At 39.7% G+C, this 16,253-nt stretch overlaps 1 protein-coding gene across 6 annotated transcripts in view; it reads right to left on the reverse strand.

Annotated features, from left to right (window-relative positions):
- The window catches only part of NALCN (sodium leak channel, non-selective), a 318,984-nt gene that overhangs the window by 139,432 nt on the left and 163,299 nt on the right, over positions 1 to 16,253 (reverse strand). For all 6 annotated transcript variants that reach the window (XR_003682527.2, XM_028497339.2, XM_028497338.2 and 3 more), the window contains one exon: positions 4,928 to 5,065. Coding sequence is in view for 5 of the 6 variants with exons in the window: in XM_028497339.2 (XP_028353140.1) it covers positions 4,928 to 5,065 (138 nt within the window). In the remaining variant the exon portion in view is untranslated. The remainder of the gene's footprint in view (positions 1 to 4,927; positions 5,066 to 16,253) is intronic.

Raw genomic sequence — 16,253 nt, forward strand, 5'->3', positions numbered from 1 at the left:
TGAATTAATTACTTCTCATTAAAAAAAATTATTTATAAATTAGAAAATCTGAATTGACCTTTTTGCTGTAGGTGAAACCAACTACACATCTCATGGTTTTAAAAATGTCACATAAATCTGGATGAGAAAAATTGATTTGTGTTGTTTAAATAATGCATCTCATCCAACTGATACTATATATAAACAGTAAGTTGAGATGGGTTAAAGATCTAAAGATGAAAGGCAAAAATTTAAAATAATTATAAGAAGATAGGGGAGAATATTTTTATTACTTCAGGGTGGGAAAGAATTTCTTAAACATGAGTCCAAATTAAATGTTGACCGTAAGTGAAAAACTGACAGTTCTGACCACATCAAAATATAATGTCAAAAGCCATCACAGACAAATTGGAATAACAAAATATTACCTGAGAGAGGATATTTGCGACATATATAGTAGTTAATGGATAATATCCAGAATCTATGTAGCACTCCAACAACGAATTTAAGAAAGACAAACTAGCTTTTAGGAAAAGAGAGAAAGCACACGATTGGGTGAGTCACAAAGAAGACAGCCAATAAACATACTAAGAGGTGCTCCCTTATTAATAACCATGGAAACCCCCAAAACGCAAGTTAAGGCAAAGAGATATCACCATTCAACTCACAACACTGTCAAAATCTTAAAAGTCTAACAATATCCAGTATACATGAGAATGTAAGAACACAGGAATTCTCAACCATTGCATGTGGGACTGTAAATTAGTGCAGTTTGCCTGTAGAACGGGGGTCTGCAAATTAAAGTTCCAGATAGCAAATACATTAGGCTTTGAGGGCCAAGAGGCAACACTGAGGATATTACATATGGACCTACACAACCATTTAAAATGCACAAACTGGGCTTCCCTGGTGGCACAGCGGTTAAGAATCTGCCTGCCAATGCAGGGGACACGGGTTCGAGCCCTGGTCTGGGAAGACCCCACATGCCGCGGAACAACTAAGCTCACGTGCCACAACTACTGAGCCTGCACTCCAGAGCCTCCGAACCACCACTACTGAGCCCGTGTGCCACAACTACTGAGCCCACGCTCTGCAGTTACTGAAGCCCCCGTGCCTAGAGCCCGTGCTCTGTAACAAGAGAAGCCACTGCAATGAAGACCCAACACAGCCAAAAATAAATAAAAATAAATTAAAAAAAAATAAAATGCACAAACCATTCTTAGCTCACAAGCTGTAGAAATAAAGCCTGTGGACCAGGTTTGGTGTGTGGGTTTGCAGACCTGTGCAATGGAGCCATTTGGGCGGCATCCAGGATCCTGGATTCTATTGATACTTTCTGGCATATACCCTAAAGAAACTCTCACACAACTGGACACGAAGTACAAACATATTAGTTGCAACAGTATAAGAACAAAACACTGAAAACAACCTAAATATCTACCAGAAAGGGAACTGAGAAGCAAATATGGCATATTCAGTCAATGGACTACTGTATGACTCTATACATTAATGACTGAATTAGCTTTACGTGTATCAAGATGAAAAGATTTCAAAAACAATACTTGGTTAAAAACTCAACTGAGAATATATGTAGAGTTTGATAGTATTTATTCTGAAAATTGCCACTCCTAATGATTTGTAAGGAGGGAAACACATGATGAAAGGTAAGTTGGCCTCAGCGTGCAGTAGGGTCATAACAGCAAGAGAAGTGTGCACACACCAGGCATGTCCCATCTCCCCCAAGGATGGCCATCAGAGCACTGGAGCGGCACTCTCAAACTGAAAAATAATATCGATCTTAAAAACTAAGGGTATAAAATGTCTGTAGATGATAACCTGAAATTAAAAACATTCTAAGGGCTTCCCTGGTGGCGCAGTGCTTGAGAGTCCGCCTGCCGATGCAGGGGACGCGGGTTCGTGCCCCGGTCCGGGAGGATCCCACATGCCGCGGAGCGGCCGGGCCCATGAGCCATGGCTGCTGGGCCTGCGCGTCCGGAGCCTGTGCTCCACAGCGGGAGAGGCCACGACAGTGAGAGGCCCGCGTACAGCAAAAAAAAAAAAAAATTCTATATTTTTAATGGATACATATATGTGTGGGAAACTACTGTAATCCATTGATTTTAAGGTGCACATTTATCTTCACATTTTAACAATCTGAAATTGCGATGCACCTTACAATCTATGTGTATAGTTTAATTGTTTTTTTGTTAATGTTACACAAAATATGAGTCTTTTCAGAGTTGATAGTATGCTGAATTTAGTAAAATATAATTTAAAAACTGGAAGACAGATTCGTACCCAATTCATCATAGTCATTGTCTGGGAGAAGGGGCGTGGGGAAAGATGAAAAGAGAGACGGACTTGGGCATAAATGATACTTTAAACTGATCAATAATACTTTACTTCTATAAATTAAAAACATCTGAAATAACAATAACATTTTAGCATTTATTAATATATAGCTTGAAATGCTCAAACTATCTTATTTAAACTTGAAGGAACTCAGTGTTGGTGATAGTTACGACCATCCTCTTACACGATGGCTAAAACATCCTCAAAAATACAAGTTCACCTCACATGTACATGGCAACCTTGGAAACTAGGTGTGTTGGGCCTTCTCACTTTCAGATATAACACAACACAAAGATCAGAGAAGTTGTCTGATTCTCCCAAAGTCATATCTAGTGACCAGCAGAGAGAGATCCTGAATCCAGGTTTTTGGACTTCAAGTCTGTAGTCTTGTACTCCACCATATTTACCAGACTGCCCTCATTGACATGTAGACTTTTCAATTCTCAACTGCTTTACAGATTTGAAAAAATTATGATCAAAAGAACAAACGATTTCAATGGTCAGTTTTAGAACTACTTTTTGAAAATCACAATGAAAAAAATTACTGTACAATGAGTGTTTTGGGCAGACGCTTAAATCAGTAGAATGAAGGTGTGTAATTAGATGTGGGTTTTCAAGCTGTGCTCTGTAGATTCCTAAAGGCTCAAGTGAATCTCAGCAGTCCCTGGAAGTGCTTCAGTGTTCCAAAATCAATGCCATGATTTTGGCCCAATAAGGAAAATTCAGAATGCCCAAGACATCTATTACCAGATTTAATATTTTATTTCATTATATTAGTGATCCCTGTAGACATCCACTTGAAAAAAAATTACTTTGCTAAATAATTTACTAGGCTTACATATTGTGTTAGTCTCTGACTTAAGAATCAAATCTTTAAGTGTGAAAAATCTGCAGTGGGGAGAGCAGAAGATTATATTGTTTTAACAGAACAACAATTAGACAGATTATTCCCATACGTAGATGATTCAACCATCTATCCTGCATTTAACCCATGATCAATAGTCTCCAAGCTATTCCATAGTCTTAAAGGAACTTAAACACATAGTAGGTGCTTAATAAACATTAGTTGAGTTCATGAATAAATGGATGAATGGATGAATGAATGAATAAATGAATGACACAGATTAGAGGTCCTGTCAGGGAGGATGCAAAGACCTTAGGGCCAAGTGCAGCCAGATGTGTCTTTAGAAGCCAGACCTCCATTCCCATTGCTCAGTGATCTTTCCTTTCGTGAATATTTTTAAAGTCACCCCATGTAAAAAATGCCAAAACTATTTCTACGTGATCCCACTATTTGAGCCCAGGACCTTCCGCCACATAACAATGTATCCTCATACACCTTTTGATGGACGTGTTATCGTTTTGAAAGTCTCTGCCTAGAGCAAATGCGACCTCTAGTTTAACGCATGTAGTTTCTCCAGCACTTATTTGATTCATAGACATTTATATTTGGAAGCGACCTTAGAGGTTGTATGTAATTTGTTTTATCTTAATGACTTGGGCAGAGGTTTGATTTGCTGCAGACATTTTCAGTGACAATGACAAGCTTCAGAATCTAGGGAAGCAGCAATAAATAGTTGCAAGATCCCGGGCTTTGAGACCAGGCAGACTTGGGAATGTTCTGGCTCTAACATTTACACTCTTGGTGACACTGGGCAAATTAACTCTTCAGTTTCATCATCTGTATTGTGGGAATGTGACCTAACTTTGTTGTTCCAGATATTAGGAATAAAATTATAAAGAATTTTGCCACCCAATAAAGAGTAGCAGTTGTTTTTATTTCTTGTGTTCCTGATGAAGGGTAACATTCTGGGTCCTTACCTTGGAACTCTTAGCATAATATTAGAGATAAATTTGGTTCTTAAATATGTACAAATTTATTATATGGAGATGTACATTTGGCATTAGAAAGACCTAAGAATTACATCCCTTTGTATGTCACAGGCCATTATTTCATAACTTTTTCCTTTCTTTTTAATAGAAATACATCGAAGAGAAAGATCTGTGTGACAGGAAAATTTTTCCTGGATTTTGGTATTCAGTTTTTATCACGCTTTTTACAATATTCGCAGCCATGTGTTTTATTTTTCTCCATGTGTTTCTTTTAGTCATACAAAGTATAGTAACACTGAGCTAGTTTCTAATTAACTGGCTGCACCCTGAGGTCTCCAGCTTCTGTTTTCAGTTTCACTACAGCTGTGAAGAGGATGCAGTGAAACTGAAGAGTGTCTCTATATGATAAAAAAAATAGTAATAATGTAGTTCTGGTTTGATCCTTAGATCGCTGAGGGTGTGAATGCTTAGAGATGGATAAGTCAGTACATGGATGTGGGATTTCCACTTTGTTTTATCTTGTTTTCCCTCATGTAAACCACTTGATCTTGATGGAGGCAACTTCTTACTTAGATTTAAAATCTAGTTCCTCAAGTAGTTCTTTGATTCATATACATTTAGAATGGAAGGGACCTCATCCAATGGGACTTCTCTACCTTGGTTCTCTGGTTCTGATTCTGAAATTGACAATAGGCCAAAAATCTGTTGATGTTCATCCTACTATGAATTGTAAGACATAATTGAAAAGAAATGCGAAGCTCACCAGAGTGGCGAAGAGGTGATACAGAATGAAATAGATGGCGACCACTGGTGCCCACATGTGTCCCACGGCATTTAGCGTTTGGTCCATGACGTCAACCCATCCTTCCTGGGTAAGGATCTGGAACATGGACATAAATGCCTACAGAGGAAAAGAATGGAAGTATTAAACACCAGCCTTGGGCTTACATGCAACGTAGAATTGGTGTATGGTGTTGGGGACTTTGATGTCAATATTAATGATTCAGCAGGGAAAGAACAGCCTTCATTCAACAGGTAGGAAAGGGCTACGGACAAAGATTCTGAAAGCCTGATATCTAGCTATTCAGTGTGGAAAACTAAAATAATTACTCTGAATTAAAATTAGCCTTGTTGGTGGTAAATACTGCTGATCAAATCAGAACAAAATGCAGGAACCTTTGCTTATTGCCTTTCTTGTTTTTCCCTTTTAGCAAGCTAACTATTTAACATTTCCAGTGGATTACTGTATTTTTTTCTTGCTGTTAAGCACAACTTATTTTTATAGTGAATTACATTTGATTGTCTAAAGGCAAATGAGAATAATAACATTAATTTTACTTTTAGAGTGTCCATCTATCAAATTATTTCAGTTCTATTAACAACATGAGACTCTTTAAAAAAGAAATTTTTCTAAATGATGTGGCCATGCTAAGCAACTTAATAAAGATGATCACATTTTTCATGATTTTTTTTTTTCTGTACGCGGGCCTCTCACTGTTGTGGCCTCTCCCGTTGCGGAGCACAGGCTCCAGACGCGCAGGCTCGGCGGCCATGGCTCACCGGCTCAGCCGCTCCGCGGCATGTGGGATCCTCCCGGACCGGGGCACGAACCCGTGTCCCCTGCATCGGCAGGCGGACTCTCAACCACTGCGCCACCAGGGAAGCCCTTTCATGATTTTTTAAAAAAATTTTCAAGACAGAGTCAAGACCATGGAAGAAACCCCAAGATCAAAAATAAAATAAAATAAATAAAATAATTAAAACTAGAGCCTTCCAACAAAAGCCAGCCTAGCTAAAAGACTCATTCTCTCTCTGCAAAGATCTTTGGTTAGTTTCATTCCTACATGTTTTTCTCATTAAATATATATATCCATCATCGACTCATGTATCTTGTACACATTAGTGGTCAATAAATGTTTCTTAATGAGAACCTATGATGATGTTGGGGAAAGTTGACAATTGGAATCTAGTGACTCTAAAAAAATCTTTATAGACTTTAGTATAATGGAAGCCATAAATTGAATTCTCAGGTATTGGGATTCCAAGAAATAAGGTCCAGGATAATACAAAGATGGACTGAGCCCAAGATAAAAGCTCTGATAGTATCTTAGAGGCAAAATGGATCCTAAAGATAACCTAACCCGACTCATTCTTTTTGAACATAAGGAAAAAGAGGCTTAAAGATGAGTGATTATCCCAAAGCCACTCTATTAATTTGTGGCACTAAGAGAAGTAGCACCAGGCATTATGATTCCAAAACAAGTACTTTTCCAAGTATTGCTTCCTGTGTTCAGTGAAGTCTGGAATCTACTACTTCCCAGGCCTCGTTGCGCAGTAAGCTCTCTTAGCAGTTTCCTTTACTAGGGATAAGTAAATTAACTATTTTTTTACAAGTGCGATGTTCAGTGCTCAGCACATAATAGGCCTGTTTGAACAAAGGAACAATGCATTGTTAAATGAATCTTGAACTAGGAGGTAAGTTTTTTCGCTTACCCTTTGTCCATGTGTGAAACACTTAACCTCTCCTTGAGTTAATTTTTCTATAATGTCATCATCCTACAAAGTGTTTCATTAATGAAAGTATGAAGTATGTTGCTACTGATACTTGAACACGGCATCAACAAGGACAGTATAATACTTGCCTTGACAGGGTGCCAAAGAGAATATTAGCTTTAACTCATCCTAAAAATGCTTCAGAGAATTTTTCAACACATCGTTTAACCTCATAAGTATGCCAGAACCTATCATTGAGGGCAATTATTTTTTCCCTGTGTGTTTTTTCTATTGAGTATTTATTATATCTGAATGCAAGCAACACAAGTGCCAAAGATGATTCACATAAAAATATCAGATCTTCTTCAACAGAGCTGTCACCAGAGTGAAAGTGTGTGGACATTCAAGAGACTCTACAGTAAAAGGGGGAAGAGTCAAAACACCTACCAGGATAAAAGGAATTTTTCTGGACATGGATTTCTTTCCCCAAAAGTGACAGGAAAGCTTGTGATTAAGTCCTCAGATTAATTCTTGATACCTAGAGGCCAAAAATTCAGGTGTACCTTTCCGCTGCCTTGGGCAGAAACCAACTTAATGTGTTTTCGTCTACGGCATTAGCTTTCACGAATGCTCAGCTATTATGCATCCAGTAAATGCTCGGGAACAGGAAGCTAGCGGGTTATAACCTGTTGCTGTGAGATAAGCAATGTGAGCAAGAACATCGGGTTATCCTCTACTCTTTTCAGAGTTTCAAAAGAAAAAACGTCTCCCTTCTGCCCAGCTCAGCCACCTGAAAGTGCATGCATACTATGAGATGCTGTGAATTATATCTGAGAGCAAAGCTTTCTGTTACAACGTGACTGGTGTTTATAGTCACTTACATGAATAAACCAGTGAAAGGTAGGGCCATGAAATACTTCTACTACAGGCTGAAAAATAAGTTGTGTCCTGCACGAGGGGTACTTTGTCAGTTTTGTTGAGATTCTATCTGGAAATTTAAACCCCAGTGACAGTCTGTTTGAGATGTGAATCAGATACACTTACTGACTTATATTGTCTGCAGGATCTGCGTTCCTTGAAGAACCTGTTTACATTATTTCTTTGGACATGGATTATCAGCGGTTCCTGAAGACTTGATGTGTTGGGGACTGAGATGAGGAAGACATGGCTTCTTAAGGAATTTATAATAGGAGTGGAAGAAAAAGATGAATATGGCCAACTCTAAGAAATGGAAGGACGAAAAATATGGCGTGTTAAGAGAAATATGGCAAAGTTATACGAAGCAAGATGGAAGGACAGATATATTCCTCTTGGGTGAGTCAAGAATAGTTTGGAGAAAATGATAGCAACTGACTTTCATAAGGAAGATGAGTAGGATTTACATGGTGGAGAAGGGGGTCATGAACAAAGGCCTGGAGGAAGTTGTTTCTCTTCTCCAAGCTCCCTGTTCATGTGTTATGCCATTTCCTATCCTGTTGACCTTTATTTTCCCCATATTGATTTCAACCAGCTCTTTATAAATTAAGAAAATTAATCTTATATCTGCCATATATTTTTCCCTATCTTTTAACGGTATTTTTTTACAAAAATAAATTTTAAATTTCTATGTGGTTTAATTTGCCATTCCTTTTATTTAAGGTGTTTATATTTTGCTTAAAAAGACTTCTCTCACTGCAAGATTTGGTATAAACGCACCCATATTTTTATGTACCCATAAGTTTCCTTATTTTATTATGCTTAACATTTGAACCAGAAATCACTGTTTAAATCAGTTTAAATATGGAATTTATTTTGGTATAAGAAATGAGACAGAAATCAATCTTATTTTTCTTTTCAGTAGGTGATCAGTTGATTAAGCACAATATAATTTTAAAAATCTGTCTTTTCTTCACTAATTTGAAAAATCCCTGGCATCATACATTGAATACTCATATACTTTCAACTCTATTTCTAAACTTTATATTCTTTTCCATCTATTTATTTCATCTCCAAATTGCCTAATCTTTGTACATTTTTAATAAGTGGTAGAGTTACTAGCCCCTCCTCATAAGCTTTTGTTTTCAGAATTCTTTTATTTATTTTTATATGTTAATTGCCCCAAAATATCCTCTTGTTTTATTGCTTGGAATCACACGAATCTAAGAAAAATTGATATTATCTTCCAGTCTCAAAGCAAGGCATATCTTTCCATTTATCCATTTATCAAGTCTTTACTCAAGATTCTGGACAAAGATTTCATTTTATATAGTTTCTGTCCATTTCTTGTTAAGCTCATTCTTAATATTACTTTTCAAAAATTTAATCAAGGTGATACCATATGATAAAAAATGTTACATAGTAAAGAAACCTGATGATGGGTTTCTTAACAGATAATAAGCAATGGCCATATGCTTCAGTATCTCAGGCTCACTTCCCAGAAGCCACTGCCTTTAACCACTTTTGTTTTTACTTCTGGTGGTGCTACCCACATCCCCATTCAGTGTTTCTTGATTTATCTACCTTAGACAGAGACTTCTGTTCAACAATATTTACATTTTGGTTTTTAGTCATGATTGGGTCTTCCATACTTGACAGTACATTGATAATCAATAGATTGATAGTCAATATGTTAACTATGAAAATATCGCTATGTAATACTGTTATCCTGGTAATGTTCTAGGATAATACTTCCTCCTTCAGGCCTCAATATTATGATATGTTTGGTACTAGAAGGTAAATGTTCAAGGTTAAGTGGAGGCCGTTTTCTTACTTTCCCCTAATTTCTCAGAACCTGGCCCAGTTTAATTTACTTTATTTGAATCACAGTGTTCTTATACAATTTTTAGTTTAGCTTTGTTTTGGTTGAGAGTTTCTGATTGTTTTTTTCCCTGTTTCCTTGGGAAAAGAAATATATGCTTTCCTCCTTCTACCTTAAATAGCTTCCAGATTATCACACATTTTACTTATTGTTTGGAATAAATTCCACTTTTCCTCTCCTACACATGTTCTTCTTGGAGCATCCAATTCCCCAGAAACCATTTGATTCTTACTCTCAGATATTTTCCTTGGAGTCCTCTTACTGCTGTTTTAATTTGGACTAATTACCTTCTAGACCTGCTCCACAATTGTCAGTCTTTTTTTTGTTGTTAATTTTACTGAAGTATGGTTGATTTACAATGTTGTGTTTAATTTCTGCTGCACGTGAATATAGTTCCCTGTGCTCTACAGTAGGACCTTGTTGTTTATCCATTCTATATACAATAGTTTACATCTGCTAATCCTGAACTCCCAATCCATCCCTCCCCCACCCCTCTCCCTCTTGGCAACCACAAGTTTGTTCTCTATATTTGTGAGTCTGTTTTTGTTTCATAGATATGTTCATTTGTGTTGTATTTTAATTAATAATTAATCTTTAATTGGCGTATAATTGCTTTACAATGTTGTGTTCGTTTCTGCCGCACAGCAAAGTGAATCAGCCATACGCGTGCACACATCCCCTCCCTCTTGGACCTCCCTCCCCTCCGCCACCATCCCACCCAACTAGGCCATCACAGACCACCAGGCTGAGCTCCCTGAGCTATACAGCAGGTTCCCATTAGCTATCTATTTTACACATGGTAGTGTATTTCTTTCAAACCTAATCTCCCAATTCCTCCCACCCTCCCCTTCCCTCACTGTGTCCACACATCTGTTCTCTATGTCTGCCTTAGATTCCACATATAAATGATATCATATGGTAATTGTCTTTCGCTTATTTACTTTGCTTAGTATGATAATCTCTAGGTCCATCCATGTTGCTGCAAATGAAAAGCCTTCCTTTTTAACTTTCTCATCTAGATCTTTTATTCCCTCTAATATAGTGTCAGAAAGTGATCCCAGAATCTCATGCCCATTATCAGAGTCCTGTTTCAATTTGTCAGCTAGATTTTCTTCTCTATGTTTTGCTGTCTTCAGTATGAGGAGAGGGGTATGCAGGGAGAGAAGTATTAGCTGAGGCCATGGGCAGCTCTGCTTGAAATATCAGGCTTCAGATATTTCCCCACCGTGGGTAGATTCTGGAAATCTTTATTGCTGCCAGCCCATCAGTCACAGGTGTTCGCTTCCTCTAATTCACCGGCTTCCTTCCAGCATCACTAGCACTCCGTTGACTCCAGGTGAGGGCAAAGACAGGTTGATTCTGTTGGTCTTGGTCCTCTGGGTACCAGGAGAGGACAGCTGGGTCTTTCCCATCACTCTCTCCTTGGGGCTCCTGTTCCCTCCTGGTTTCTGTTTTCTTCTTTTCTCTTCATCCTTTCACTATGCTGAATTTTTGTTTATTATGGGAGATTCCTAGTTTTCAGAAATTATGATCATTTTGCTTTCACTCTCAAGCCTTCTTCCCAGCTGGGAAAATAAAGATGGTGCAACCCAGAAGTTTATGTTGCCTCTGGTAAAACGGGGTGCATCAATCACATCTACACCTGTGGGAGATTCTTGATGCCTTTTCCAGGGCTCTGCACATCCCCACGGCCTGAGGCTCTCAAATTGAGGGAGATGAGAACATATTTTACGATTTGCTTTTCCAATGTAATTTCTTCTCAGCTTCTGGAAAACAGGCTTCAGGCATGAGCCTAGAGTGTTCATTCTCTCTCTCTGATTCTCTCTCTCTCGTCCTCCCTCCATCTTTCCTACTAGCTGCTATTCAAAGAGAATGGTATGAAATTGTGGCCTTTTCTTTGCGTGGTTACTGCTGGTGTAATGTTTTCCAGGCTGATAATTAATTGTTTTATTCGTTTCTGTAGGTTTTCGGGACAGAAGGTCTGTGATTTTTGCTATTTTACCCCCAAAGTCCAATCCTACAGATGTAAATAGAGGTAAAGACTTCATTTACAAGTGCTTTTTCTTTTTTGTGTCTAATGACATAATCACATATTAAACACCCCTATGCAGGTCCGGCTCTGTTCATGCTGCAGGTGCCTGGCTGCAGCTAATTGAATCGGGCATGAGCAGTTAACCTGAGAATGGCCCAGCTGCACAGGACGTGGTCTGGAACAAACAACTCTGCCCCATCAGGGAAGAACAAAATCAATCAAAAACATCTCTAATGGACTGTCATACAGAGTGAAGGAAGTCAGAAAGAGAAAAACAAATGCCATATGCTAACACACATATATGGAATCTAAAAAAAAAGAAAAAATGGTTCTGAAGAACCTAGGGGCAGGATAGGAATAAAGACGCAGACACAGAGAATGGACTTGAGGACACAGGGAGGGGGAAGGGTAAGCTGGGACGAAGTGAGAGAGTGGCATGGACATACATACACTACCACACGTAAAATAGATCGCTAGTGGGAAGCAGCTGCATAGCATAGGGAGATCAGCTCGGTGCTTTGTGACCGCCTACAGGGGTGGGAGGGAGGGAGACGCAAGAGGGAAGAGATATAGGGACATACGTATATGTATAACTGGTTCACTTTGTTATAAAGGAGAAACTAACACACCATTGTAAAGCAATTCCACTCCAATAAAGATGTTAAAAAGAAATCTCTAATGAATTTCAAGTGGAAGCTACAGTGAGAAATCACACTGTTAGCCATAGAATCTGGAGGTGAACGAATAAATGGAGACTGGCTATGCAGTCTGGTAGGCGCAAGAAGGGGTCATGACAAAGTCAGAGTTGTAATTATACGCACATTGATATTCCAAGGAAGGAACATCTCTGAATGAACAGAAGTAAAGTGGGAAAGAAATGCACTGACTAAAGAGACTGCAATGATGTTCACTGAATGGAGAAGGAAGGTTTTGAAAATCATTAGCCTGATGAGTACCTCTTTCTAATCGTAGTGTGATGTATTCCTTGGGTATGTGGGAGCAAAGCGAAGGGCGCGAACCAGGGTAGAGGGTGAAAGCCATAAGACCAGAGTGTGAGGAAGTGAGCTGTTCCAGGGATGACGCAGGGGAAAACACATCTAAGAGCAGAGAACAAGCTCTTGGATCACTGAAGGGTCTAAGCACCTCACTGTAGGGCCACTCAATTCACCACCAGCCCTTCTCAGGATCTTTTGCTGGTTTCTCCTCAATTTCCGAATCTCTAAATGTTGCAGAGCCTCGGGGCTTGGTCCTCAGATCTCTTTCTTGTCTCTCAACGCTCACTAACTGGTTGATCTCATCCATTATAATGCCTTTAAATACCGTCTATGTACTGATGACACCCACATCTGTATATCCAGCCCTACATCCAGAATCAACTCCATATCTCCACTTGGGTGTTTATCTAACAGGGATCTCAAACATTAGATGTCCTGAATCAAACTCTTCATGCCCTGCTCCCTAAACCTGTTCTTCCTACACTTCTTCCCGTCTTGGAAAATGACAAATCCATTCTTCAAGTTACTCAGGCCAATGACCTCACAGACATCTCTCTGGTCCTTCTCATTTCCTCACATCCTACGTCCAATCTGCCAGGAAACCCTGCTAAAGCCACCCTTGGTTCGGGTCTCAGTTCCACATTTATCCCCAATATTCCTTAATATTCCTACCAAAGCATCTAATATTGTAGTTTCCCTCTTAGTGGCCTTACATTTTGGTGCTGGACTTTCTTGCCATAAACTGAGATTGGGAGACTTGAATAAAAATAAGATCATCAAAATGGGGAGGAAGGGGAATAAACAAGTATTTTTACAGCTTCTCTTTTGTTCCAGTTAGCACCCCTTAAACATTGATCCCAGGTGGGGTGAACAGCATCCCTGGGACCACGCCTCCACCAGGGCCGCCGAGGGCCCACACCATAGAGTTGGCTGGTTCCTTAATGACAGGACATCCTTCTCTCTCTCTCAAGGCCCCATTTTGGACCCCAAATCTCTTTCTGATAGATCTTCTTAGAGTTAGGTGAAAGCAAAGCAAGGGTATTCTCCTATGTTGAAATAACAGGCTGAAAGTTCTTGTCTAGACCTTGTAAAGTAGTTCTTAGCCTTTAAAACAAATATATCATGGATGCTCTTTGATAACTTGGTGACCCAAAGCATGTTTTGGTTTTTAGTATGTGTGGATATCAATTTAGGTTAAGAAAATTACATATTTTAAAAAGTAGGTGGGCTTCCCTGGTGGCGCAGTGGTTGAGAGTCCGCCTGCCGATGCAGGGGATGCGGGTTCGGGCCCCGGTCCGGGAAGATCCCATGTGCCGCGGAGCGGCTGGGCCCTTGAGCCATGGCCGCTGAGCCTGCGCGTCCGGAGCCTGTGCTCCGCAAAGGGAGAGGCCACAGCAGTGAGAGGCCCGCGTACCGCAAAAAAAAAAAAAAAAAAAAAAAAAAAAGTAGGTGAGTAAACACCTAGGTTTTCGTTAACATAGAGAGCACAGAATATGCAGTATGATTCTATTTGTAATATACATATCTAGATATGTTTTGTGTGCATAAAAATGCTTGCGAGCCTATACAATAAACTTGGAACTCTGAGGACTGGAGCGGGAAGGACTGAGGAACGAGGAAAGGGGGTAAATACTCTTTTTTATGAACTTTTTAAAGTAACAGCTTTGTTGAGATATGGTTTATATACCACAAAATCCACCTTTTGAAGTAGACAATTCAGTGGTTTTGTTTTTTCACAGTCGTGCAACATCACTACTACCTACGAACTGTTTCATCATGCTCCCAAAACTATGCACCCATAGCGGTCGCTCCCCATCCCTCCGTCCTGCAGCCTTCAGCAACCAATAATACGCTTTCTGTCCCCATGGGTCTGTCTACTACTGTGAACATGTTCTACAAATGGCATCATATAGTATGAGGTCAGGGTTCATCCATGCTGTAGCCTGTATCAGCACTTCGTTCCCTTTTATTGCCAAATTATGTTCCATTAGATGGATATACCACATTTTATCTACTCATCAGTTTATGGATATTTGGGTTGTTTCCACTTTTTGGTTATTATAAAGAATGCTCCTACGAACATTGGTGTACGGGTTTTTGGTGGACATAAAAATTACTTTATACTTAATGTATTTTTTCTTTTTTTTGCGGTACTCTTCCTCGACAAAAGATTTGCCTTCAAAATGAAATGCGTTTGATAACTTATATGGTAGCTCAACCTTTTTATTCAGGGTGTCCCTGCTGTGTCTTACTACCAGTCAGCTGTAAAACAGAAGATGTACATTGACGGTATTCACTGAGTACAAAAGTGACACCTCCTTCAGTTTTAATTGCCTGAATTATTCACCTACTCAATCTCTTTGCTTCTTTTTTTCCCATTCAAATAGGAATAAAATGTAGAGGAGTTTTATCTTCCGAAAAACCCACTGATCTCACAGTCCTTTAGTATTTCACTGTCTAGTTTCATTTAAAACTTATTCAACTATTCAAAGTTCTAACAATACTTAAAATGACATCAATACTTAGCAAATTTTGGACCTACCTAATGTTGGAGTTAAATTTCTAAAAAGTACACTGGTTGGCAAAATCATGACCAACAAGATCAAGGTCTTATGGAGAATTAGGGGTTGGGAAAAACCAATAAAAATGACATTACATGTATTTAAAAACCTACAGTAAATAAAAGCTCTAAGAGTCACCACTTATACCATGGCTAAACTAAGGTGTCCATAAATACAAATACTGTGGATTTGAAATCTGGAGTAAAACCATAGTGCTGTAATGTTAAAGCCATTGGCAATAGCCATTTCTTTACTTCAAATTTCTCCTTATCTGGTTTAGATGGAATTTCATGGCCTATCAATTCAAATACACTCTTCTCAGTTCTCCAAACTCCATCTTCCTTTTTTGCCAAACTCTCAGGAAACATGCCAACTCCTAGGTGAATCTAACTCTTCATGTCTGCACCTCTCCAGCCCCTCCACTGGTTCCATATGGAGATGGGCTCCCTTCTACCCTGGCCTCCAAAGAGACCTCAACACTGCCCAGCAAGCCTCAGCCATGAGCTTTTCAAAACTTCTCATCTGATCTAACCTCACCCACCGCATCTCTGCCTTCACTCTCAAGAGATGCCCTTCCCAGAAGGCAGAACCAAAGGAGAGCAGTTTAAAATAGAGGTTGAATGAGCTGAGGATAAAGACCCTGGCCCTCTGTGAGTTGTAGGGCAGGGACATAAGGAACCAAGTGTTCAGCTCTGCTGTCACAGGGCCTGAGTTTGGGGTTAAATCGCTGACTGGCTTAGCGGCTCTGGGTAAAGCACGAGGCCAGCCTGACATCAATCTTTCTCAAATGTGCCATCATCACATTATCGCTCTCTGAAGACTGTTTTAAGAATCAAAATAAAGCATGTGTGAATACTTTATTATAAACATCAAAGGGCTAAACAGATAATAGTTGTTTTTTGGCTGCGCTGTGTGGCTTGTGGGATCTAGTTCCCGGACCAGGAATAGAACCCATGCCCCCTGTAATGGAAGCATGGAGCCCTAACCACTGGACCACCAGGGAATTCCCAAATAATATTTTAAATAGTGATTTAAAAATCTGTCCCAGGGCTTCCCTGGTGGCGCAGTGGTTGAGAGTCCGCCTGCCGATGCGGGGGACACGGGTTCGTGCCCCGGTCCGGGAAGATCCCACATGCCGCGGAGTGGCTGGGCCCGTGAGCCATGGCCACTGAGCCTGCGCGTCTGGAGCCTGTGCTCCGCAACGGGAGAGG

This window comes from Physeter macrocephalus, chromosome 13 (genome assembly GCF_002837175.3).
Source record: "Physeter macrocephalus isolate SW-GA chromosome 13, ASM283717v5, whole genome shotgun sequence".
NCBI classification, from domain to species: domain Eukaryota; kingdom Metazoa; phylum Chordata; class Mammalia; order Artiodactyla; family Physeteridae; genus Physeter; species Physeter macrocephalus.